This window comes from Melanotaenia boesemani, chromosome 21 (genome assembly GCF_017639745.1).
Source record: "Melanotaenia boesemani isolate fMelBoe1 chromosome 21, fMelBoe1.pri, whole genome shotgun sequence".
Lineage (NCBI taxonomy): Eukaryota > Metazoa > Chordata > Actinopteri > Atheriniformes > Melanotaeniidae > Melanotaenia > Melanotaenia boesemani.
In genome coordinates, this window is record NC_055702.1 from 22,005,647 (window position 1) to 22,033,374 (window position 27,728).

The window sequence follows — 27,728 nt, forward strand, 5'->3', positions numbered from 1 at the left end:
AGTTTCTTACAAAAACTATCAGTTGTAAGTTCTGGATTTGTTTTCAAAAGAGTTGCTTATTTGGGTTTTGGTCTGCTTTCTTCATAAAGCCTCCCCCTGATTTTCCCCTACCAGTCTACAATAAAGTGAAACAGTTTGTCCTTTTGTCAGGAAAAATCCATAGTCCTGTTTCTGTGGTTACTGCAACCACCCGAGTCGACATGCCCCCACCCATACATGCATATGCACAACTACACCTGACGGAGTGACAGGGTGACAATCACATTTTACCACCGGAGGTTGTCGCTTGGTTTTGCATTAGTTAATTATTCTCTTTATTTTTTATTCTGTTTTGCACTTACTGGAGGGCTTTTTAATTTCACTGCACTTGTTACAATGACAATAAAGTTCTAGTCTATTCTATTTATGAAAGCAGTTTTTGAGTAATAACATAAAATTATATTTTAAAATATGTTTGGATGTCCTCTGTATAGATGTAATAAAATTCCAGAAATGTTAGAAATGTTTTTATGTTTTGTGTCACAATTTAACTTTGTGTTGTAGTTGATAATGGCACACCCATTGAGAAGAAAATTTCAAACTGGCACTCCATCTCACAAAGGTTGCCAACCCCTGGTGTAAAGTAATATCTTCTTTGCACACTTTGGGCACCTTTAAGATATGGTAAAACGGGAGATACTCATCATGGATGTGCAGCCGACAAATGTGCAGCAACTGTGTGATGCTATCATGTCAATATGGAGCAAAATCTCTGAGGAATGTTTCCAACATCTTGTTATATAACACCATGAATTAAGGCATTTTTAATGCAAACATGGGTATAACCTGGTACTTGCAAGGTGAAGCTAATAAAGGAGCCTGTGAGTGTATTTTTGCATAAAAATATTTTCCTAAAAAGAATATTTAAATAAACAAAAACCACCTACACCCTTCAAAACCAAAATAATAACAGATATAGTCTGAACATTGTGGCAGAAACTTGGACAGTTAACTAGAGCATCACTGGTGGTTTAACGTTGTTACTCTCAGCCTTGTTTAATGAGACTTTCACTACATCCTACTTCCCAAGAATAAAGGTCAAACTGTAATAATGACACTTTTTCTCCATGCCATGTGTTCATGTCGGCGATCCAGGCTAACCTGCACTGAAACGCTTGTGATGATGATGATGATGAGCCTATCTGCCAGGTCCACTGTGACCTGATGTCTACTCCATAATAGTATCATCAGCTTAATTTGCTGCCAAGCATAGAAAGACAGTTGTGTGTAGGAGCACACAAAGCCTTTCTAGAGACAAAAGAAGTTGTTTTTTTTTTCTCAGAAATCATATCACAGCTCATTTTCCCTGTCTGTCAGATGCCTGGCAACATCCTTTTATATCTTCATAGTAACAAGGAAGTCCACTTAAAGGTAAAACTTTCAACTTCCCCGGTATTTATGCACTCCACTTCAGGTTGCCAGAGGAAACCCACACTCTCAAAGCAAAGAGAAATAAACAGGTGCACCTCGTTGAACAAATTTGTAAAGAATACATTAAATTATATTACAGTCACGCTGTTCATTCGTGTATGAAACTGTGAGCAAGCTGCCTATCAAACATAGTCAGTCATCTCAGACAATGTAACAAAGGCATTCAACCATTTGAAAAAAAACAGACTGCCACTTGTTCATTTCAGCCTTGAATTTCAGTTTGGGTGTTTTTCTTTTAGCTCAGTGACTAATTTTGGCACTGTGGTTACCTTATAGAGAAGCTGGCCAATCTGGGGTGAGAATATTCTACTAAAGATGTATTGTTTCTGTGACCCATGCTGACAAGCTTGAAGATTCACACTCATACACTTTAGAAAATCAAAACAAGCTGAGCAGAGCTTGTTACTGAGGATGAAAAATAACAACAATCTGCCTCTGACTCCTGATAGGAAGCCTGACGTACACTGTTATCGCTAACATAATGCTGGTTTGTAGCTATCAATAACAGAACCAGGTATGAAACAAAGACAGGAAAGAAAGGCAGTCTGAAAAAGGTCTATATTTACATTTAGGGAAGAAACTGATATCCACGATGGTAAATTAAACATTTTAGTCTTAAATTAAGTAATAAGTTGCTCTTATACTTACCATGTACTGTGCCTCATACTTGATATCAGCATGTCAAACATACCCATCCAATCTGAAAGGAGTATGAAAACTTCAAAGTTCCTACTTCATACCTTGTATTGCAGTGCAACATATGATACCTGCTTTTCATGCCACTATCTCTGCTGGCCTTTCCCCTCAACATGATGTGTTGCAAATAATTTTGTCAGCCCTTCCACCACCCCAGCATCCACCAGTAGATTTTAGGTCAAGATTTCCTCCATCATCCCAATCATAAGCTTATAAAGCAAATGCACAAGTAGTGATGGAGTCAGAGCCTGAGAGCAAACTTCAATCGAATCGTCTTTATCAACATTCAGTTGTCTGACTAAACCAAGTTGTTCTCATTTCTAACCTGAGCCAGGGGATGTTTTTGGCTAGACCAAACAAGGAGGTGACAAAGTTCTGTAATAAAATGTTGTATTTACATGTAACCAAGGTAGCAAACACAGTGGAGTCCATGACAGTGATGGTCATGTTTTAATAAGAATGTGTTTCTGACTCTATGAATTTTGTCCAGTCACAAAGTGACAAAGGAGTTTTAGTTAAGTACAGTTGTGTTATTAAATCAATGTGACTTAAAGATTCAATTATGCCATTCAGTTCAATCCAGCTTTTTTTGGACAGCATCAGTTCACAAAGTAATGTCAAGGTTCTTTACATACACATTCCAATTCACTGTAGTCTAATTATAATCCCATTAAATCCTCAGTAGTTTCCAAGTTATAATAAGTCAATTCATACAAATAATTACCTAGCTGAGGAAACATGTCAAAGGAAACTTTTCAGGATTGAATTTACTTCAGAGTTGTATTTTAGGCTGTAAGTTTAGGACAGCATTACTGGGTTTATTTAAGCATGTTAAAGCATGCCCAATAATGGTGCATATTATGTTTAAGCAAACGTTAGGTATGTTAGAGACAACTTACCGGCCAAGTTATATTAATGATCTTATCAGATATGAAAACAAGCTGGGTGCTGGCATGCAAGATGACTCAAAAACCAATTGAAACAGCATTTAAACAAGCTCTGAAATTTTTAGATTAAAAAAAAAAAAAAAAACTTACCATCACTGCAGGATCTTAAAAGAAGCCAATTGTTGAGCTGCAAAAATATGATTATATATGTAAACTCTATTCTGGTGTTTAAAATCCTCCATGGTCTGGCCCCTGCTCCACTACAAGACTTTATAAAGACAAAAGAAAACTCAAGCAGGTCTACCAGGGCAGGTTTCAGAGGTGACTGTCTGTACCTTTGGACAAGCTGTGTTTTCACTGTGGCTTATAAACCTGGAACATAATCCTACCGCTATGCTTGGGATTTCTACCCTCAGATTGTTTACTAAACATCTAAAATCATGCTTGTTGGACAATAAAATTGTTCTCACAACTAACATGACTTGTTTCTCATTTTTTATTCTTTCTTTATCTCTTATTTATTTGTAGTGCTATGTGTATTTTTAATTTGTTGAAAACAGATTAGATTTGAGACCCCATGTAGCCTATAGAATCAGTTGGGGAAATGTGCTATACATCAGTATCTGGGCATTGTGCAATGTCACACATGCACTTTATCATGTAACACACTTTGCACTTTAACATCATGTGATGTAATTTAGCACTCTGCACTTGGACATCTCAACCTCCTAGTAGATAGCACACTCCCTCTGGTCTCAGATCACTAATATTCTCATTTTGTTTTTATTTCCTTCTTATAACTTTAGTTATTATTGTGCATCTTTATCTCCTTCCATTTTTATTCTTATTGTGTTGGCCTGCCAAGAGACTAAGGATGGAAATTAACTTTGCTATAATCTTGCATATATACATTATGTATATTATTATACACTGTTCCTTTAAAAAAAAAAAAAAAGTCAGTCTCAGATATGGGGACAATGATCTGTATGAGCGTTTGGATTAGAGGACTTGTTGCTTGTTTCTTATGGATGGGAACGTTGGCATCCTGGAACAGACCACTCCAGTCAGGATAGAAATGTCTTATCGTAAGATGAATGTAATCCTTCAGAACATCAGAATTGTTTTTCAATGCCCGTTACCTGAAAGTGATCAAGTGAACCTAAACCATGTAGTAAAAGAGGTCCCACAGTGATCAAATATTATGGATCCGTGACCGTTTAACACTTAGTCAAATTCTAATTTTGGGTCTTAATTTTGTTTAGCTGATATGTTGCCTAAGATAAATTGGTTAGCCGATACATTTATTTAAATTGGTTGTTTAAACATACTCAATGTGAGTCAAACATCCATGAGTTTAAGGGTGAGAGGGGAAGTGTTAGTTTGCAATGATTTATGCACAACTATCATTAGGGATGGGCGGATCGATACTCTGGAGTCAATATCGGATTCTAAACTTTTTTTAATAATCAAAATACCACTCTGCAAAAACAAACATGCTATTTGTTTTTTACTTCTGAGAGTTTTAGGCAATAAAATAGCATGTGAAGCCCAGCCAGTGTATTGCTCCTGTGTCACATGATTATAGTAGCCTATCAGATGTCATCATGATGATGCTACTGTTAGTGATATCAAGATTTCGTTTTGATATTTTACAGGTTTTTATAAGTTTTTTGTGCATTATGTTTCAGTATATTATATTTATAGTATTATTGCATATTATTTTTTCTTTATTTTCCATTTAATAAATGTAAATAAACCTTTATTAACCTGTAGCTTAATTATTTTATCTTTTTAAAAAGATGTATTTTACCTTATTTTTACTTATTGTTTTAAAAGCATTTCTTTCAAGTATTTAGGTTCTTGAGTTTTATTAATATTTCATATCACCCTTTCAGTAACAGTGTTGATGCACATTGGACAATTGTGATTTTCCTTTAAGGGGCAAAAAGTATTGATATTAGTATCAATGAAAAAGTACCATAAACTAATGGTATCGTATCGACAGGAAAAGGTTTGGTATCGCCCATCACTAACTGACATTAGGCAGCAACTCGTGTTTCATTTGATTCCAACATTTTTACCTACTAAAATCTATTTAAATACCACTAGAAGCTTCTAGGGTTTCTGATCCCACCATTAGCTTTTCAGTTCTGTTGTTTATGCAGCTGAGGGAGACAATTCTTGATTAAATTTTTATTTCCAACATGCCATTTTCAAGTTGCATTCACTATAGCGTCGCATCTGGTAATATAAGCCATAACACAATGGGTACAGTACTCAGCATTTAATATAATTTTAGGTGTGCTGCTGAACAACTTACATTTTAAGTTTATGGCCAAGAGGCTTTGCATATAGCTGAGCACAGAGACTGGAAGCATGTTAAAAGGCTTGAACCTGTTCAGAGGTTTAGAAAAAAAAAACCATTTGTGAAGTTAACATAGCAGCTTCTAGGCTTTAGTTTCAGGTTTAATTGGCAGTTTTAATAGTAGCATTTATCTTCTAACCGACATCCCCAAAAATCTCAAACTCCTCTAAGTCACAGGCCAATAGTACCTCCAGGTTTTGAATTTTTCCAGTCTCCAAGAAATTATACATAGTAAATGTCATTCAGTTTTACACAGCTGATGCAATCAGCAGTAGTTCTGAATGTGAATCCCTGGACATCTTTAAATGACCTTTCATTTAAGCCCTGACTCCTGATAAATACACAAAACCCCTTAAATCATTAGTCATCCCCCGAAAAGCAATGTGGGCACTGATATTTAACAAGTCAGTTAACTAGTACTGTTAAATGTGTTTTATTCTTTTGTGTCTGGGAAATAGAATAACCTATAGAAAGACACAAAGAAATTAGACATAAATAAATTCAAAGGTATCATCAAGAATATAGTGATAATGGATGTTCATGTAGATTTTTGTGTAACGTGTTGTAGATGGTGTATTTGTATTTTCTATGCTGCAAGACTGCACAGCTCTTTCATTGGCAAGGTGTCTAGTAAAAGATTTTTACAAGTGAGACCTTGCCATTTGGGGATATGTGGCAATATGAAAGCAAATTAAGAAGAAAAATAAAAGGTGTTCGAACATGCTTCTGTGTTTATCTAGTCCGTCTCTCGGGATTTGACTAATCTCTGTGTATATGCTAGTATTACCAGTAGAAAATTGCTTTTGACTGCTTTATCTTTGTGCCATTTTATCAGTGGTCATTTTAGCTGTGTAATTTGCTTTACTTAAAATGGTAAAACGCCAATGATACCAGCCTGAGTCTCAGCTAAACATACATCCACTTTTTCTGTCATCCACATTTTTTATTAGGCAAAATCCAGTCCAGTGAAAATACACACTTGAACTTTTCCACACTTAAACAGCAAGACATTCTCAAACAGCACATGTTTCTATAAATAGCTGTATCAGGCTAACACTTTTAATATGAGTGGGTGGAAGCAGTTGGATTTAAATGCAGAGGAGTGAAAGGAGTTACAGTGATGGAGGTTAAATCTAATTTAAAAAGCAGCAGGCGGAACCACTTAAAGTAACTGGAACATTAAGAAGACAAGTGTAGCCACTATTGTTTTTATTTGTTGTTGTACATGCAGTAGGTATTTTCCTTGAATAAATATGACTAAATAAATAATTAGCCTCATAAATAAAAATAGAATAAATAAAAAATACAGCCTGAGAATCATACAAGGTGAATTTTGCCAGGCATTTACCATCACAGGAGATTGTCATAAAATTCTTTGGAAGAACAGTATCATACAACAACAGCTTGATTCAATATGTGCACAGACCATGCTACATGCAACAACAGTGCATACGTCCATAAATATCTGCATATATGACTCATTCTAGCAATCAAAAGCGACATAGGCTGATTAAAGAACATACAGAACCTGTGGCAGATGGTCCACAGAAGGCTTGAGAGGGTTGTGAAATGCCAGCTGTTGAATTTCAAAGTGCCATCATTGCCTGAGTCTTTATGCTGAATGCATTTTCATATCATATTTCTTCATGTTGCACTTAAGAGAGGAGGCCATGAGGACGATGGTGACATCTACTGATCATTTTGAGGAGTTGCCCACACAAATTCAGAAAAAAACATGTATTTATATTTCATTATAGAAATAAAAACCCTTATGGTCCGAATGGTAACTAATATAGTTAAATTACACATACAATCAAGCTGATAAAACCCCACAAAAATTCCAAAAAGTGAATATTCTGATTTGGTTCACTGCATAGGAAAACTTTCATTGGCATAGCTCACTGAGCTGGATAATCTAAAACAAACAGTTATCTTTCCTGGTGCAGCCATGTTCAATTAGAGTTCACATGATTACTCACTCTGCTGCAAACACTGGCTTTACTGATTAGACTTTTAGAGTGTGAGTACTGAATACAGATTAGCTTGTTAAATTTGAGGTATATTGTCCTCTTGGCTACCTCTTTCACAAAGTTTAGGTGTTATGACTTGCATCAAAAAGCTAAAAGAACATTTTATGGGCTGTTTATCTGACTGCCACTTCAAATTGTTTCTCGTATGGCTGTAAAGTGTAATCTTCTGTCCGTAGTCATTGGGAAGGTGTTATTTGCTGTTTTACAATCTATTTGTTTTTTGTATTCAGTTACATGCGAGCAAACTGTATGATTAAGGAAGTTAGTTGAGTTTTCTGTGTACGCAAAATATTAATTACTACTAGTAATGGGTACAATCAATCATTCCATAGATTATTCTTCTTACATAGGACTCTACTACAACATCAACATGAAAAAAACTTGAAAGTGCACAAAGATACCACAAAGGCACTGGCTGTTCCATTTAAACTTTTCTTGGAAGTCAAATTTCAGTCCTCGCTTTTACAGTTGGATTCAGGATCATGTGTCAAGGTGGTAAAGGAGCATGCTTTTCCCAGCTGGTATTGATCATTCTGAGACTCATCAACTTGCTTGTTTAGCATTTCCATAGTTTTATCTCCATTTTTTTTATCAAACTCAGCTGTTATCTGAGCCAGAGTCTTGCCCTTTGTCTCTGGCATAGTTATCCCCAAAAACACAGCAGACACCAAACACACAGCTAAGAAAGGCAGGAAGCAGTAGTTACCAAGGCCGTTCACAATGAAGGGGAAAAACATTCCCACCGTGAACAGGCTGATCCACATTAGAGAGCCTGCAACCATGTATGCAGCTGGCCGAGCTGCCTGGTCGAAGATCTCAGCTGGTAAGATCCCCGTTACCCCTGCAGGGCCTAAGCCGAAGCTGAGGATGTAGGAGAACACGCATGCCATGCTGAGGTATTGCATCCCTGCCAGCCCTTGGCTCTGAAGGGTAAGAGCTACAGTAAAAACTATACTCCAACAACTCATAAGAGTGTAACCCCCAACGAGAAGGTACTTGCGGCCCACACGTTCAATCAGGAGGTTACTCAGAACAGAAGCGGTAAACTCACATGCCCCCGTTCCAATGGTAATGTACTGTATTTTCTCTGGGGGTATCCCTGCTTCAAGGAAAATGTAGGATGCATAGAAGTAAATAGAATCATTGCCACAGAGCATCATAGCGCTGCTAGCAGCCATGACCGTCCTGAGCTGGGATCGTAGGTTAGGGTCCTTGAACAAGGACCAAGGCGTCTTGGAGGGGACTGCAGAGCCAGTTTTTAAAGCTGCTGACATTTGCTGCTGTTGTTCCTGAAGCATTTCCTCCATCTCCAAAGCAGGAGCTTCCCCACCGCGGAGTCTTCCAAGAGCCTGGATACATGCTTCCCTATCTCCACGGTCAATAAGAAGGTATCTAGGGCTTTCTGGGAACCAGGGTAAGGTAACTAGTTGGATCAATGCTGGTACGGCATTACTAGCTAATAAGTACGGCCAAAGAGGCTCCGTTCCTAGTAACTCGCTGATTCCCACAATCTGACCAAAGAAGATCCCAAATGCAGTGAAAACGGAAGAGGAAAAAGCCACGGCACCTCTGAGGTGTTTGGGAGCACTCTCTCCAAAGTACATAGGCTGGACGTTCATACTGACACCGGAGTTCATGCCCACCAGAAAACGAGCAATGATGATCATCTCAAACGATTTTGCCACCTTGCATGTCAGTACGAGCACAGCACCAACAAGTAGGAAGGTGTTGTTCAAAAGCAGGGACTTCTTTCTACCAAAGCGGACAGCCATAGGCCCTGCCAGCAGGGCCCCTAGCAAGCCACCCAATGAGAAAGCTGACACGATAATAGTCCACACCAGGGTCACCTGGGGGGTATCCAAACCTGTCCCCCAGCGCTCCATATAGGTATTGTTAATGAAGTTCTGGATATAGCTGGTGGGAGCATTGATGATTGAGATGTTGTAGCCATATTGGAAGGTGCCTCCAATAGCAGCAGAGCACACAGTCAGAGTAAGGGTCCTGGCAACGCCCGAAGGTTTGCTGGTTTCCTCTGGCTCATTTTGTCCTGTAGAGTTCATCTGAATGGCAGTTGTCCCAATTTGTCCTATAGCTTTGTAATCATTACAATCTCAAGAGCTAACTTGTGGTTGTTTAGTTTCTTGTTTAATAAAATGTAGCATACAGACTGTTTTGTCGAGAGTCACCGTGCATATGTCCTTATCATGTGTATCAGAAAGGGAAGTGATTATTCTACAGTTGTAGCCGGTATCATAATTTTAACGTATTTTGCCTTAGCATTATCTGTCAGGCTATCTTGTTCAGGTTTTGTTTCACTGACCCACTAAACTATCAAAGAATAAAACAGTAGCGACGCATGCCACAATAAGTACGTAGTGTAAAACAAAAAAAAAACTACAAATATTACTTTTTTCAGCTCAGGATAGCTAGGACTTGAAAGAAGTTTAGTTGTAAAACATCCCTGACAGTCCAAATTTGGGGAATAGAAACAACAAGTTCCACGTGCCTGGGGCGCCTATGCGACGTGCGTATAGACTGTTCATTGGTTGAAAATGAGTTGGCATGTTACGTCATCTCCCTGCGACTGCACCGTTTCGAACAGGTGAAAAATGTAAGTCTGTACTACTCTTTCGTGTACTGTTTGTTCTTTTTCATATGCATGTCTGATAAATAGCAAGTTAATGTGCTGAAGTTATAATAAATGTACATTTTTGGTTTTTAACGTGGATGTAAATATTCGCGGAACATTATATTTTAATTAGCGTGTTATCCAATGCTAACGCGGTGGTTAACGATACATTAGCTAGCCAAACTACATATTCAGTTTCTATAGTTAATGGGTTTTTTTATTGGGAGCATGAATTATGCTGGAGAGAAAAGCAAAATTCAGAGGTGAGGAGAAAGCAGCGTTGATTGTTTAGGAGTAAGAAGGGATAAAGGCAATGTACCCATTCAGGGACTCTGATCCTGACGGAAGTAGGCAAGAAAGGATGAATTATGAGATAAGCTAAACCCCAAGAAAATACAATAACCTTGGGTGCGGAAAATGTGAATGAAAAGTAACTGAAAACTAAAAGAGCAGTAATTGTAGCATTAAGGAAACCAGAGGTAGTGCCGATTTTGAAATATACTGTTAATGGTATTTATTCGCAATTCAATTAATAGAGGGGTATAGATACATGTCAATAAGGATACCGAACTACAGCCCAGGTAGCTTCTAATAATTATTACAAAAGTAAATAAATAATTAAACAAAATCTAATTCAGAGTGCTGGTGAGAAAATACAAGGCTCTTGAATTAGATACACCAAATGAAGACTGTAGATTGTGGTTGATATCTCATTTAAAGGTGTGCGTGCATATATGATAGTGGAGTTCAAGTAAAAGGATTGTCTGTGTGTTTATTTAAGTAAAGGAGATGATGGAAGGTGAATATGAGCAGCTTAAAGGGTTGTTCAAGAAGAGATTTAGCCAAAGAAAACTACTGCTATATTTGAGCAGGTCAAAGAGTTTGGTTGAATTGATTTCATCCCAATAAGCTTGTTTGACAGAAAAGTTCTTCAGATACAGCTGGCTCTTTTATTAATTTATTGTAATCTTAACTCTAATCCATTCTTTTTTTTTTATACTTGTTATAGTTTTCCTATTTAGGAACAGAAATGACCACAAACCAGATTAGATTTTGGAGTTATTTCCTTCCTCTTACACTTTAACTCCTCTGTCTCTCCTCTGGGTTTGTCATTTAATCTATGATAACTGATAAAGGCCGAAAATCACTGTATTCATTGGTTTAAATAGACATATGGTTTGCATTAGTATCTTAATGACAAGTTCTGTCTGACAGGAGGTTCTAGTGCTGTGAAAATGTTCTGGATTTTGACCTACATGTGGGTAATAAAAATCTGGACTCTTGTTTGTTTCCTTTTGATCAAATAGGGCACCTTCTCCAACAAAGAAGAAGGAGGATGACAAAAGCAAACCACGCGGTAAGGAGAAATCAGGAGCCACAAAAGAAGGAGCCAACAAAGATCGTGGAAGAGACAAGACCCGGACTCGGCGTAGCGCCTCCAGCGGGAGCAGCAGGTCAGCAGCTGCTGTTAGGAAACAAAACTCATCTCACCTTTGTCTTCAGTTCTGTTTTTGAGCCTTTAAAAACAAGTGGATTCATCCCCTGGTTTAATCTAACTTGTCATTTAGGTCCAGCTCGAGCTCCAGCAGCAGCTCCGGTTCCAGCTCCGGCTCCTCCAGTGGCTCCAGCTCCTCTGCTTCCAGCCACTCGGGCTCCTCCAGCTCCCGCTCCTCTTCATCCTCATCCTCATCCTCCTCTCCAAGCCCCAGCCGCCAGCGTCACAACAACAGACGACGCTCGCGCTCAAAGTATGAAACTGGTTACCATGGAAGTAGATTAAAAACTTGAATGTGATAATACATGAACAACTAATTTTTGCTACCCCTCTTAAACCTGTAATTTTGGTCATGTATTTTTTTTGTAGGAAATTATTCTTATTGCTTAATACTTCTAAAAAGCTCATCTTAAGAGCATGTCAATACATAATTAGGTTTTTAAATGAAAGACAAATGTCTCTGTAGGTCAAAATCAGCAAAGAAAGATGACAGAGATCGCCGCCGTAGGAGCCCCACACCCAAACCTACCAAGGTTTACCTGGGCCGGCTGACCAGAAATGTCATCAAGGTAAACTCTAAACCACAATTCTTGCTTTTACTGGTTTATGCTTATTGACGTTATACATGTTTTTTTTGTGCGTGTGTGTCAGTATTAATATTTTATTGTTTTATATTTATATATATATGTATATATATATATATATATATATATATATATATATATATATATATATATATATATATTGTGCTGGGCACGTTAACGCAACGCTTAATTGCACGTTAAGTTTTTTTTTTTCTTTGCTGGCTGCTGGCTTTGATGACAGAAACATGGCGTCCATGTCTCCGTTCCCCGCTGCAGCGGTGTGTCTGATGTAATCAGGAGAGAGCAGGTTTATTAACAATGAGGAGACGTTTTCTGTCTGGAGCTTAATAAAGAGCCGACGTTTCCATCCATGCAGATGGCAGAACATCATGATTTTTGGACGGGAAACTGCTCCCAAAAGACAGTTACATATTTTTCGGACTTTGTGTACCTGGTCTTTAATTATTGTTGTCTTAACTGTGTTTGGTGATGATAGAAATGGTTTTGCTGAGCTGTTAGCTGAGATTCTGGACTTTCTGTAGATACCACACATGTCTGTAGTTGCACATCTGACGCGACACCCGGAAACGAGATGTTAACCCCTTAACTCCCAGTAGCGGAGGCTGCAGGTGCAGTCAAGCTAAGAATGAAAGTTTAGAGAAATTATAGGCCAGAAACCTGGATAATGAAGCACTGAAGGTGCATGGATGGAAGTTATTGTGCTTATTGTGAATATTTCTCTCTCCTCACCATCTAGAAGCTGTGAGATTCTAATCCTGTTTTCTGTCTGTTCACCTGATGCTGATATTCATCACATATTGTTCCTTCTGTGTTTAGAAGCAGCTTCACAGCTTTAAATTCATCCTGCTGACATTTTACCTTTTAGTTAGTAAATCCTGAACATTTCATCCTTCTTTGTCATAAATATGTGATTTTTTTAAATATATATGAAGAAATATTTTAACTGTTACTGTTTAAAGAGAAAACTGCTGCTAAATGTGTTTATGTGTTTAGTGCAGGGGTCTGCAGCCTTTCCAATCCAAAGAGCCATTTTTCCCTCAGCCAGCTAAATAAAACTTCTTTAGAGATGCAAATGTTACCAGGCTTTTCAAAAAGGAAACTTAATATATATTTTTTAAGCAAGAGCCACCATAGGATATTTATTTTTTAAGAACCCCATTTTTATTTCCGTTTTTAGGTTTTAAAATAAAGAAAAAGATAAAACCTTTTTAAAAAAAAAAGAGGGTAGACAGACTTTGTTTTAAATGATGTAGATATTTGTGGAAAATTATTTAAAAAAAAAAAAAAAAAAGTCCCTGGTTTCCAACCTAATGACTAGAAAGATGTATTTAAAAAAATATTTTAGCCACGTATTTAGAGGCATTGTGGAAGGTCCAGAGAGACACTTGCGGCTCCAGAGTCGTAGGTTGGAGACCCCTGATGTCGTGTTTGTAAACCAAAACTTACTGCATTTTCTTTTTATAGCTGTAGGCCTTTTTTTTAAAGGAAAGAGACATTTTGCGCGTAACGATGCGATTAATCGCAGCATGTCGTGCGATTAATCACGATGAAAAATTGTAATCATTGCCCAGCACAAATTTTTTCATTTTATTTATTTTAATGAAAAAGTGAGACTAAGGTCCTCAGGAGTTCCCTCTTGTTCTTTTATAGGAGCACATCCAGGAGATTTTCTCCCCTTATGGCAAGATCAAGATGATTGACATGCCCATGAATCGTCTCCACCCTCATCTGTCCAAGGGCTACGCCTACGTGGAGTTTGAGAGCTCTGAGGACGCTGAGAAGGCTCTGAAGCACATGGATGGAGGTGAATGGATGTGAAGGAATGTGAAGATGGAAAGTTGTAGTTCCAACTTGTGTGCAGGACGGTAACTCTCTCACTAATGTCCTTCAGGTCAGATTGACGGTCAGGAAATAACAGTCTCAGCTGTGCTGGCTCCAACAGTACGTGCCCAACCTCGCCGGATGTCTCCTCCCCGCAGAATGCCTCCTCCACCCCCGATGTGGCGGCGTACTCCACCTCGTATGAGGAGAAGGTTAGCTGGCGTAATAAAAATGCATACAAACAATCTGTTGCTGTCTGGGACATTTATCTTCTCATAAAATGTAGTGTCCAAGGTAACCAGTTTGCAAAAGGCTAGATTCCAGTTAGTCCGTCAATCTGTTTCTGATCCCCCTTGTTAAGAACACTTAAATAGATTAAATATATTATATAGTACATTTTTATCTATAATTATAATCTATTTTGTTTTAATCAGAACCTGGTAGTAATCTCTGATTTCCACCACAACGGGGCAGAAATTTCCCAAACTAAAACAACAGAAGAATGCTTCACCGTTTCTAGACTGGTAGTGTGAAGTGTGAGTTATGATGCTACGGTAGAGTACACATTTAAGAAACATGCAGAGAAAAAGGCAACGACACACAAAAAGGTCCGTTTAGAAACCCTTCAATAAATGAAAATGAGGTCCAGGTTGACCTGCCAGGTAAGCTAGCAAATCACTTGTCTACTACAGTATGTTTAATCACTTGAGAATGAAGCTTCCAACAGAATCCGTCCATAAATCAGACGTTAGGGGTTAGTTTTAAAAATAATTCATTGAACTTGAGTTTACATTTGCATCAAGACCATCAAAACTGTGGATAAAGTATGAGGGCTCTGTAGATGAGCTGCACACTCAGTTTGCGAGTGTTGGCAAGCTGTGACCACAGATTCATGGACAGAGCGTGCAATGGAGTTGTATGTAACCATCATGTCATACTCAACTGGAAAATTAACAGTGCTGTTCCTCCCCTTTGGTTTGGTTTGGATCACCGAAGGGTACCAACAATTTTGTCCATGTGTACTTTCACATAACGAATCAGTGAAGCCAAAATCACAGTGTCTCCTTGAGGATGTTGTGAACTAGGGGTAATGGCTGCTTTAATTTTCTGTTGGTTGCTTTCTAATCTTTTGCAATGTTTTGTAGGTCCCGGTCTCCTCGACGACGCTCTCCAGTACGGCGCAGATCTCGATCACCAGGCCGCCGCCGTCACCGCTCCCGCTCCAGCTCCAACTCCTCCCGTTAATGACTGGGACACCTTTCCCCCTCCTCTTCTTCCCTTGTTAAACTTGCTCGCTCCTCATCCCAGCTTCACCCAGTCAGCTCATTCAGCCACTAACAAACATTAATGATGGTGTCTCACACGGTTGGATTTCTAGCTGTAGACGTTAAAGCTGTTCATGCAGTCATCTTAGTTTCCTTCTTTTCTTTTATTCAGTTATTTCAAAGGGCCAATGCTTACATGTTGTATCTGATCAGGAAAAAAGCCAACCTTTAATTAGAATAAAATACATAAAACAGTGTAGTGTCCATTAACCAGCAGGAAACACCTCCACCAGTAAACCATTGTCAGAGCTGCACAAAAAGTACAAAGTTTGTAGTTTTTGTAAACATTTTTCTTCAAATTCCTTTAAATGTTTTTCCAGGATTTATTAATGAGGCAGATCCAGGCAAAGTACAATCACACGATGGAGCCATATTCAAGAAACCTGTACGACAATAAGCTGCAATGTGTTTGTTTACGGTCCGTAAATAAGCTGGTGTATGTGTGAATCCTGCTGTAGGAAGCGCAGGTGTTTCTGTTTCAGGAAGATGTGACTGTCAGATCAATATGGAGGTTCACAACGTCATTAATCGTGTCTCTGCAAGGAGTTAGGTAGCTTCCTCCAGCGTTTGTTTTAGTTTGTTTTCTATCAGCTCTTTAATTGGAGTGGAAATCGTCTATGCTCTGACTGAAAATCATTGTATTGTGATGGAGAATGTCTGGTCAGAACCGTATTTACAGCACAAAAACAAACTTAATATTGCTTTAAATTCTCTTTCAGTCTCACATCAGTTTAAAAACATTTGCAGCTAACTGATAAAGGCATTACATACATTATCCGAAATGAATGTTTTACTAGTACTGTTACTGTATAAACAGCCTTTCTTTGGCACAGCTGCTGTCCACAGTCTGATTGATTAACCCCACATCTAGCTTTTTACACTTCCATCCATCTTTATATTGATGAAACAAGTTGTCTATTGGTTGATTTGAATGTCTGTGATCTAACCTCTTATAAAATAGTCCAACAATACTGTGTGGTTCCTGTTGTCATTTTACTACAACCCTAATTCCAAAAAAGTTCAAATGCTGTGTAAAATGTAAAAAACACAAACAAGAACATATCAGGTGTTGAAACAGAAAATTTCATGGAAAATATTCACTCATTTTAAATTTGTTTTGTATTGGTAGAAGGTCTGGACTGCAGGCAGGCCAGTTCAGCAGCCGGACTCTCCTGTGAAGCCATGCTGTTGTGATGGATGCAGGATGTGGTTTAGCTACGACTTGCTGAATTCTGCTCTAAAAAGTCTACGTACTTTTCGGCATTGACGAAGCCTTAACGGATATGAAAGCTGCCCACGCCACAGGGACTAACGCCACTGCTTAGGTTCAGGCTTTTAAACGGAAACCAAGCTGGCTGGTCCTTGTCTTTAGTCTGCAGAACACGACATCTGTGGTTTCCAAAAGGAATTTAAAATATTGACCACAGAACATTCTACCTTTGCTCCAGCGTAGATGGTTGGAGGTTCTTCAAAGTCACAATTTGACATTGAGGAAATATTTTTATGCAGTTCCTGGCAGATTGGTGAACCTATGTCCATCTTTACATTTGAGAGGCTCTACCTCTCTGAAATGCTCTTTTTATACCCAGTCATGTTGCTAATTGACTTAATTAGTTTTAATTTTTTTTTTTTTTTTTGTGGATTACTTTTCCATCCTTTTGTTGCCCCTGTTCCAATTTTTAAAAAAATGTGTTTTTGTCATCAAATTTAAAATGAATTAATATTTTCCATCAAATGGTAAAATGTCTGTTTCTATATCTGATGTGTTTAATGTCCTATTGGGAATACATGAATTTATGAGATTTCGAAATGATTCGTATTTACATTTTGCACAGCATCCTAACTTTTTTGGATTCTGTTTGTCATAATGCATGAATCAGCATTTAGTTTTCCCTCAGGTAGCCCCTAATCTTTGTTAGGAAATCAATTATCAGATTTGCCACCGTGGCAACAAGAGATAAAGAGGAAATTGGACAAATCAACTGTAAAATAACTTAATATTGAATCGGTAATTGTGGAGACTGTCCTGGTCGGAGGCCCAGCTGGCATTGATCCTGAAAGATCAAACTCTGCAAGGAAATCCAATGTACTAGACAGATGGTTGTCAGCAGGAGCCAGTAATGATCCAGACATTACTCTCCTTTTTGTCCTGTTTGCTTCATATTTCAACTGTGATCCTCTTTTATTATTATTAAAGTTGTGGGAACGAGTGTTATCTTTATATTACGAGTGATGTCTGCTTGCCTGTGTGTTCGACTGATTTTGTGTAGCATGCAAAGAATGCTGTTCATCTTGCTGTTGAGACAATAAATTTATATAAAGGCTTTCTTTTCATCACCTGATTTTATCATAATTTCCTACCATTATTTAGGAAAAATAATCAGAAGCTGCAGCTTTAATCCACAGTTTAATTATATGGGAAGTTTTGAAGAAGGTTTCAATTCTTGAAACTCTTGAATCTACAATATCTAGATAAATGCATCATGGAAACAGCATTTTTGGCAATTAAGTGTCTCTAGGATGTATATATTTTTTAAGTAAGTTATTCATATCATAGCCAAGAAAGCTCATTTTAGGAGCCAGAGAAGAGCGTGCAATGGGGAAACTCTTTGTAGACAGTGTTGTAGGGATTTGCCGACACCTAGTGGCTTAAGAAGGTATTTCATTTGGTAGAGTTTAGGCTTCTATGAGCAGAATAGCAACAAATCCCCTGGACAGCTTCTTGTATTTGGAGGTTTTTCAATTAACATTTTTACAATGTCAGCAAAGACTCAAAGTGCACCACAAACCCTCTGCAGTCTTCTTTCATTCATCTTCCTGGGGGAGGGGCACAGAAACTATAAATCCTCGGTGACCCAACCTAAGCTGCAGGTTGAATGAGTGTGTGATCCTGGAACACTGACTCCTGGCGTCGCACCAAACCTTCCTCACAGCTTGGCTTCATTCTGCTTAAATGCAGCCCTGAGAGCCCTGTACAGATATTTCTGCCTCTGCTTTAAAATTACATACTCATAATGAAATGAAATGGGGAAGAAAAAATGAAAATGGCACATAGCACAAAGGAAAAAAGTTTCAGGCTCTCCTAAAAGAAGCCAACACTTTCAGGATGAATATGTTATTGGAACGATGCAGCTGGAGCTCCAAAACTCGCTCAGATCATGGTAGAATATGTGAACATTGTCTCTGCAAAGGCCAACAATGATAACGCGAAGCAGAACGAAATTAAAAAGATTTCAGGTCTCCAGGATGACCATTTTAGCACAGTTGGCCCATCTGTTTTAAACATCCCAAAATTCGGAGGCCTGTGGTTTTAAAAGATTGTGGCACAAGAAATAGTGAGAGGAACCAGAGAGGAAATTTTATTTCTTCCTGGAATAAACTCTACTGTAATGAAATGCTGACCATCTCTAACAAACTCTTTGATGAAATGTTGGACCTGAATTTTTACACAACGAACATTATAAATAAATATTTTAACATCTAGAACCTGTTTTCTTCTGAATGTTTATACACTTCCAGCTAAATCTTGTTTTCCATGCAGCGCAGTTTATAAACTTAAAGTATTTCAAATTTACCATGAAAAACAACTGATGCACTGAAGACTTTGTTTTAGAGCTCATATCGAGCCACGTTAAATGTTTGGAAACAAAGAAAGAAAGAAAAGAGTTTTGTTTTCACTAAACCTCCATTTCTTATAACCTTAGTACCAGGAACTTGTCAACAAATGGTGTGTTTGTGGTATATAAATCAAACAGAAATTAACTGTATTAAATGTATTAACCCAAAGATTTATTGTTCTATCAAAACTGCATCTCTGTATAAATGAGATATTTTCAGTTTATGCAGTGCATCATTAGTTTACACCAGGGGTGCCCAAGTTCGGTCCTCGAGATCTACCATCCTGCAACTTTTAGATTGATTCTCCAACACGCTTGAATCAGATGTCATCTGCATGTCATTCAGCTCTGCAGAGACCTGGTAACGAGCCAGTCATTTGATTCAGGTGTGTTGGAGAAGGGTTGCATCTAAAAGTTGCAGGATGGCAGATCTCGAGGACCGGACTTGGGCACCCCCGGTTTACGCTCAAACTCGGGCCATGAGTCGATGTCCTCCTGCAGGAGCTGCTCTCAGTCTTTGAAGTCGCTCTTTGCAGCTTCACCTTTTTCCTTTATTTGTCTCTGGAGGTCAGGAGTCTTCATCTCACTCGCACCTGATTACTGGATAAGTTCAAATCAACACCAAGTAGTGCACCTTGGAAGCGTCAGACTTTAGCGTCTCTGTTGTCTTGGCTGGGAGGAGGATCCATTAAGTCTTTGAATCCCAGTTTCTGCAGAGGCTCTCTGGTCATGAGCTGACTGGAAAACATAAGAGGAGTCAGTTAAAGTCAGCTGAGTCAGTAAGCAGTGTTTACAATCTAACGGTAAGTTTTCTCACTTGTCCATCCTGCATTCAAGGTAGTGTTTGGACTGCAGCCTGCACCTGGAGTTGTCAAAGCTGTTTTCTCTCAAACACTTCATGAACTTTTCTTTAAAGGCTTTACACTCTCCTGAAACAACAGTTAGTTCAAATCAACCTCAATGTCCAAACATGTAAGATTATAAGAACTGTGATGGTTCAGATAACATTTTAAGGTCATAGTAGGTGTGTTTAATTTATTTAACAGCTTTTAATGACGACCACTGTATGCAACACTAAATTACTCGTTATGATTAATACCCTGTCTGTTGGTATAGATGAGTGTTCTCTGCATTGTTTACAAATTCTTCTAAATGCTGCAGCTGGTCTTTTTACTAGTTTGAAAAACAGTTTCAACAAATAACTGGTTTGTACCGGCTCAGTTTCATTTTTATGTTCAAACATCCAAATTAAAACACAGAAGCGATCGAGCTTTATGCACCTTTCAAACTGCAGGTGTACTTGAACCATTACTTCAGCCTCACGTTGGTTTTCAGCTTGAGTACTGTAAGGCAGCTGAATAAACTATTTATATTTTTGTGTGTTGTATCTCATTTTATTGTTATTTAGTTTGCTTTTATAGTTTTATCTCAATTTATATCCGTTTATTTATTTAATCATTACTTTGAGAGGACTTGGTAACAGGAACACATGGTTAAAAGTGGTTTATATGTCATTACTTCTATAAACCATCTTTATGAGGTAGAGTCTGGTTATGGAAGATGTTGTGAATCAAGCACAATATCACCCCAGCCTAAACTTTGCAAAAAGAAGGATAGGGAATTTGTTTGTTTCTTTGTTTTAACCATGCTTCTTGGTGATAAATCTCATACAGCTGGAAAGCCTTTGTATTCAGCTGTTTGGCAATGCCAGAGAAGATTGTTGTGTTTTCCATGGGCGCCACCAACATATTAAACTCTGCTGCTCATCGCACAAATGCATTTTTCTTACTAATTTAGTACAATTTTAAAAGGGAAAGAATCAAGCTTTCCAACAGTATATGATTTATTGTCAAAAAGCCCTGTCATACCAAAGAAATAATCCACCAAACATCAGTTTCCTTTCTTTTTGTGCTGAGTTTCTATGAATACTGTAATCTTGGATACTTCATTTCCAAGCGTTACAGCTGTGAAACTCGGATAAATTGCATATTGTGTTTTCAAAAAGTAAATAAGGGATAATGTCAAATGGCCTGCAATAAATGTCTTAATTAACTAGTTTTCTAACCGACCCAAGGATGAAGATTATATAATTACATCTAAACAATCACAAAGGACAACGCATTTCTGCTCAACCCGCGTTAAATTTATGTATTTATTATTGCTAATATTACACATTTATAACCAACTAAGCAACTGGAATTTTCTGCTGAAAATGTGTGGAAATATTTTAAAAGAAGTAAGTGTTATTTAACCAAACACACAGGACAGTCCTCACTCACCTAAATGATCCAGAGGAAAAGAGCCTTTATCGGGAGGTCGAGGTTTAAAACTCTTAGAACCAAAATTCATAGCAGTGGACATGTTTATCTGTGTATCAAGACCTATAATAACTTCAATACCTGCTATTTTTTACGCAACACGACCGTCTCCGTATGTGACCCTGTTGTCGCATAAATGTGACGTATTTGTTTTGGAATCCATTTCAATCAGGTATTACTAGTCGATTAGAAAACATCGATGGTCGAGCAGCGACGAGCATGGTTAAAGGCTTCAGTGTATGCAATCGATACAGATATTGGCTTGCATTCCAAAATTGGAGGACATTTTACGTCCCACCTGTAAAATTTCAAGTAATCTGTGCACAATAAACTACATGCACTGCTTGTGTAAATTACACTTGTCTTGAGAAAAAAATGTAATTATAGTTGTTGGAAAATATGCTCCAAATAATTATTCAAACACTATATTAGAGCTCAAGCACCACTTAAATGGCATTTTTCTCTTGTCCTTTCTTCTAGATGACAAACTTGCATGTCAAATAAAACCATTGGAATAAGTTTTTAATGCTTTTTTTTTTTTTTTTTTTTTTTTTGGATAATCTTGCTTAAGCGTTTCTTCTTTATCATTGAAGCAGCTGAATTTAATAAACAGTATATCTCAAATATGGGGTGAGGTAGCGTGGCTCAGTGGGTAGAGTGGTTATCTTGCAGCCTTAGGGTTGCCAGTTCAATCCTCGGCCTGTTGACCTCATCTCGAGGTGTCCCTGAGCAAGACACCGAACCCCAGCTCCTGATGTGTTGTGGTTGAGTGCCTTGCATGGCAGCTTCCACCATCAGCCTTGACTGTGTGTGTCACTCTAACGAATGCAACCCTGTTACTGTACCCTGAGAGGGACATATGCAGACTAGAAACACCTAAAGAAACTGAGCAAAACGGTTTTAACAGGCTGTGTTCTCTCTCGGACCATCCCTTTTTTGCCAAGGAATGCAAACGTATTGCGAGGGAGCGCAAAAGTATTGCGTGCTAACGCAAAAGAAAAAGAATTATCCGTGTCCCCTGGGGGGGCTCTGTATTTTTGAATGGGGGCGGGGCTTGCAGAAACACTGCTGCTATCTGAGAAGATGTCATTACTCTGAGAAGTCAGTATCACAAAGTCTCCAATAACACCAGGAGAAGTCCCTTGATTTGTCTTTATCCTCCCCTTGGGGGTATATGTTTTGCCCACATATATGTTTTAAAAAATGAAAGGAGCAGAAGACTGAAAGATCAAAGCTGTGGATGTTCATGCAAAACACTGCACATTTAAACTCCATCAGCAACAACACTCAGGTAAGCTGTGGCGTTTAAACCATGCTCAAATTATACTAAAGGGCTCAAAGTATGTAAAGAAAATATCCCCCACACCGTTACATCACCACCACCAGCTTGAACTGTTCAAGGCAGGATGGATCCATGCTGTCATGTTGTTTATGCCATATTCTGACCCTACCATCTGAATCCTGCAGCTGAAATAGAGACGCATCAGACCAGGCAACATTTTTCGGTCTTAAATTCACCTATTTTGGTGAGCTTATGTGAACTGTAGCTTCACTTTCCAGTTCTTAGCTGACAGGAGTGACACCCCATGTGGTCTTCTGTTGCTGTAGCCCATCTGCCTCAGGGTTGAATGTGTTGTCCATTTAGAGATGCAATCTAAACCCTGAAAGTGGTTGTGCATGAAAATCCCAGCAGATCAGCAGTTTCTGAAATACTCAGACCAGTGTGAAATATGATACAATGTTTTGAACATGTGGACTGTTGCTTGTACATATTATCTAGTGAGACAGGGATCAAGTCAAGACTTGTGTACATCTTCCTCTTTTGCTGCTCTGTGCTGTATCTGAGTCTAAACCTCTTGTTTCGCAGGAATACTTGGCATCTTGGCAGAAATGGAAGCATCTGCCTTCAATGTCTGAGTAAGTACCTTGTGGGCACACTAACAAAAATAAAAATCACTAACAAAAAAGAGTCTCGTCTCGGTTGGTGATGCAATGATAACTTGCTAAAATAGAATCAGACAGCAGTAGAGAGGGTGTACAGATGGAGTAGATTGTCTCATATAGAGCTTGAGCCATTTAAGAAAATCACTCAACCAACTGATATAAATGTTTTGTTTTACACAATTTAGAATCGATCACGAGGAGCCTTACATGGATGATTTTTGAGTTTTGAAGCAAAATTCTATGGGATGGCAGCAGTTTGGAACTAAAAGGTCTTTAGACATTGAGTAGGCTTTCTCATCTTAGATAGCCTACTGTTTAAATGATCATTTCAGAAACATAACAGGATACTACAGAAAGTACCACACCCCTGTGTAAGTTGGCTACAAGTACAAACTAATTTTCAAAAACACAAAATGGCTCCTGAAGTTTGGCAGAAGCATGAAATTTAAGCACGATAACTATTTTTAACAGCATGTAATGTACCTCAAGAACTATACACATGTTGCACAGGCAGAGCTGTGAAAGAGAGAGGGAAATTATGTAACAGCATAAAGCCTCAGTCATGCTCTACGCACATGCAGATGGTGCTTCCTGACAGTTTTCTGTGTCATTTACATGCATATTTTAGTCTGTTTGCATAAAACTTGCAGATTTGTAGCCCAGTGTAGCAAATGGAGCAGTACCACTGGAAACCATGGGGGCAGTATTGAGCACTATAGTTGATATGCAACCAGTGAAGGGAACCGAGTAGGAGAAGAAGACGGCTGGAAAAACACCCCTTCCCTCCATCCCCATTTCCATGTAATACCATTGCTTCATTTTTTATTTTTTATTTTTTTTTGTCCAAATAGCATTTTTGTATGGATGGCATTCTCAAAATGTGCTCATATTACAAAATAAGATTAGACATTTTGCCAAGTGCAACAGCAGTCATGTTGTTTACAAAAGTTCCACAAACTGGTCTATTTGCTTTACTTTTTCTAATCCATTTGAATTGATTCTGAGGCCATTCTAATCATGTAATGGGCCCATTCTCTGTTTCCTAATATCTTCCAGGAAGTCTGTTAATTTTTACTTTCACCAGAGAGAAAATACCATATTATTGTACTGCAATTATAATACGTCTAAAAATGTTGCAAAGGGTTATTCTGACTTCCTGGGTATTGTATTGAATTGATCACACTTCAGAACACAGCATTGACCCTATCGATGCATGAAATACATAAAGTAGTCACTAGAGGCCATTGCTTGCTAAGGATATGCTTTCAGAGCAACTAACTTTACTAAGCAATGACTTTTCAAATTGGGCTCTTTAAATCAGATTTAACTTACAGAATAAAGATTCTTCAGGTTTGGCTGCTAAACAGAGCCACACCTTTGAGGTTGCTTTTTTTTATTAATGTTAAATTCAGCTTTTTTGGCAAAACAGCAAAGATGTCAGCTGGAACTTTCAACATGACAATCAAATATAAGAAATATACTGTATTAAAACTGCTGGTTTTCTATATATTTGGGACAGGCGCTTCATGTTTTGGATAAATATCCGGTGCATTTAACAATCTTTTCAAAGTTTGTAAAAGTGTCACAAATCTTAATCAGATTCATGTGCTGGGGCTTAAATATTCCCACCCTTTGTGTTATTTGACATGGAAATAACTGCATAACTTTACTGTAAAAGTTCATTTTGTTGTTCGTCTGTTTTAAAGTTGTTCTCTGGAGGTTAAAATGTGTAAATGTTTGTCATAGTGACAAAGTAACTGAACACTGATCATGACCATCTACAGGCCTTACACAGCACAAGATGGCAGCAGTGCTCCACTAACGAAATGCAGCTTGTTGCCATTCTTGGCAACTAAACCTTCTGATTTGCTTATCTTTCAGTCGGTTTCATCCCACAAACTCAAAGCAGCTTAATCTTTTCCATGAAAGCACATGACCAGCTGCAGCTCCTCTCCCGTCTCCACAAGCTTCTGTTAGAAATCTGTTCCCCTGTTGTCTCGTCCTCACTTTGATTTTCTCTTAATTTCACTTTTCATTCCATCAATAATAAATCTTCCATAAATAAATCTTTTTTCAAATGAAGCACCCCTTGTATATATCTGACGGTGAAGAAGTTTATTTAGATACACACCGTCCTTTTACACAGAACGTGTTTCTACATTGTTGTATTGAGGTGATTTATTTGAATGTTTTATGGTGTTTTGGATTTTGGTTCTTACATAATGACTGTTGAATTGCTCACTTCTTGTTGATGTCAGTACATTTTTTTTTGTTTTCTTTAGCAAAATATCAGTTCCATCTGGATGTCCAGAGTGAAGCTAAATGCATTGCAATATCTTTGATGGATGCACATAGAAGATAAAAAACATGATATTGACTTTTGAGCTTCCAGCTGTTTGGCAGATCACCAACACTTGTAGATCTACATGTGAGGCTGTACTCTCACTGGCCACTTTATTAAGTACACATTGATAGTACCAGTTTTGACCCACTCATGTCTTCAGAACTGCTTAATTTGTGGAGGCATATATTCAACAAGGTGCTGGAAACATTGCTCAAAGGTTTTGCTTCATATTGACATGACAGCATCACACAGTTGCTGCAGGTTTGTCGGCTGCATCCATGATGAGAATCTCCCGTTCCACCACATCCCAAAGCTGCTCTACTGGATTAAGGTCTGGTGGCTGTGGAGGCCGTTGGAGTCCAGTAAACTCACTGTTGTGTTCAAAGAGCCAGTTGGAGATGGTTTGAGCTTTGTGACATGGTGTATTATGCTGCTGATCTAAATTATGTTCAAGTGGTACTAAGAGGCCTAAAGTGTGCTAAGAAAATAAAATATCCCCCACACCATTACACCACCACCACCAGCTTAAATCATTGATACAGTGCAGAATAGATTCATGCTTCCTTGTTGTTTATGCCAGATTCTGACCCTACAATCTGAATCTTGCTTTTGGAATCGATGCTTATCATACCAGGCAACATGTTCCCCAACTTTAGCTGGTGACCTTGTGTGAAATATAGCCTCAGTTTTCTCAGTAGTTATGTTACTTCCTGTTGCCTGTTGCCCTTTCTTCATCATTCTGATGCTCAGTTTGAACTTCAGTCCATCGTTTAGACCATTCGTCTTATTTTCCAAGACATATTTTGCCATTATGATGCACAGATTAGTGAAAAGAAATTAGTAAGAGCAAGGTCATATCTATCTGCCTGAGGCAACTAAATCAAGGCACAAAAAGACAAGCTTTAAAGGGTGGGACACAAATGGACAGCTATACTAAGAAAGAATAGAATATTCTTTAAAAAATTACTATTTGGCTTCACTTATAGATTAAATTTGTATTTCTACTCTTGTCATGTTAGACATTAAGAAGTTTCTGCTATGTCTAATAATGTTAGAAAATCCTCTCAAAGCCTTAGTCTATAATATTTAAGCATCATTCAAATACTTTAAATCAGTCAGCAATGCTGCTGATCAGCAAGATCCAGATTAAGATGAATAAAAATAAGGCATATCATCACAACTTTACCATAACCAAAAATCTAAAACATATTTGGGTGCTGTGGATAGATGTGTACTCCCAGTGTGAAAGCCTGGAAACCACAAGGCCAACATTAGTCAGTTTTTACTTCAATTAAAAGATGCACAACCTGCTGCAGCTTATATCACTGTGTGTCCAAAGTTTTATATAGCGCTTTAAACATAACACTGTGGATCTAAATGCTGAACAATAAAACAAAACAAATTTTTGATGTTTTTTTATATTTGCCATTGGATACAGTCCTGCAAAGCCCTCTTGTGAGGTGACGAGCCATCAGTGTTCAAACTGAGGAAAAGGACTCTCGATGGCGTCGTGGTTTGTAATGTGTGTGTTTATGCCCCCTGATTAACCACACTGAAAATATCTGATTTTATTGTTTTTGTTTCCCTTTAAGGATCAAAAGCAGCTCCAGACTCCACAGACTGTTCCACTTCATGTGGAAGAAACCGTGGAAGTGGGAAGCTTTTTTTCTAGTTGTATTTGTTGTTGCACCAATTTTGTTGTAAAAGACTCATTTTTTCCCACTTTTTTATTGAACCACAAGGTGATTCATGACTACAGAAAGCAACACAGTAGCTTGGGGAAACCTATATATATATATATATATATTCAGTAAGTAAGTAAGTTTCCTGATGTGTTGACGATAGGGGAGGCTTTGGCTGTGTAAATGTGCTATATAAATAAACTTGACATTGAGTAACTTTGTCAGATTTTTTACAGATTTAACGGAGGCTATGTCAGCATCGATTTTGACTCCTGTCTCCAGCCAGTAAAAGTCAGTTTTATGTTCATTTTTGACTAACTGTTTGTTCTGTCACTTTCTCTTTTGCTTTTTCTCACTTCCTTCACAATAACAACTTATTCAGTTTCTTTTGACTTAGCCATGGTGGGCTATTGAAACAGCCGATGTGTTTTATATTGTTGCTGGTGTGGGATGCAGACTATATGATAGGCAGTTTCTCAGCTTAAGGACACCACAGGAAT

General features: G+C 38.1%; 3 protein-coding genes across 3 annotated transcripts; 1 reads left to right on the top strand and 2 right to left on the bottom strand.

Moving 5' to 3' along the window:
* Positions 1-6,433: 6,433 nt before the first annotated feature.
* On the bottom strand, positions 6,434-9,651 carry LOC121632470 (solute carrier family 2, facilitated glucose transporter member 11-like). The gene has a single exon (XM_041974017.1). The coding sequence runs from the start codon at positions 9,506-9,508 to the stop codon at positions 7,898-7,900; it is 1,611 nt and encodes a 536-aa protein (XP_041829951.1). The 5' UTR covers positions 9,509-9,651; the 3' UTR covers positions 6,434-7,897.
* A 329-nt stretch (positions 9,652-9,980) lies between these two features.
* On the top strand, positions 9,981-16,294 carry LOC121632471 (RNA-binding protein with serine-rich domain 1-B-like). Its single transcript, XM_041974018.1, has 7 exons — positions 9,981-10,059; positions 11,385-11,531; positions 11,646-11,825; positions 12,039-12,141; positions 13,828-13,981; positions 14,069-14,210; positions 15,144-16,294. Coding segments are annotated over exons 1-7 (828 nt in total). The 5' UTR covers positions 9,981-10,057; the 3' UTR covers positions 15,244-16,294.
* A 2,278-nt stretch (positions 16,295-18,572) lies between these two features.
* On the bottom strand, positions 18,573-21,399 carry LOC121632472 (cytochrome c oxidase assembly protein COX19). The gene is made up of 3 exons (XM_041974019.1): positions 21,220-21,399; positions 19,758-19,869; positions 18,573-19,678 (listed from the first exon to the last, which is right to left on the bottom strand). Exons 1-3 carry the CDS (start codon positions 21,299-21,301, stop codon positions 19,585-19,587), a joined length of 288 nt encoding a protein of 95 aa, XP_041829953.1. The 5' UTR covers positions 21,302-21,399; the 3' UTR covers positions 18,573-19,584.
* Positions 21,400-27,728: the final 6,329 nt, after the last annotated feature.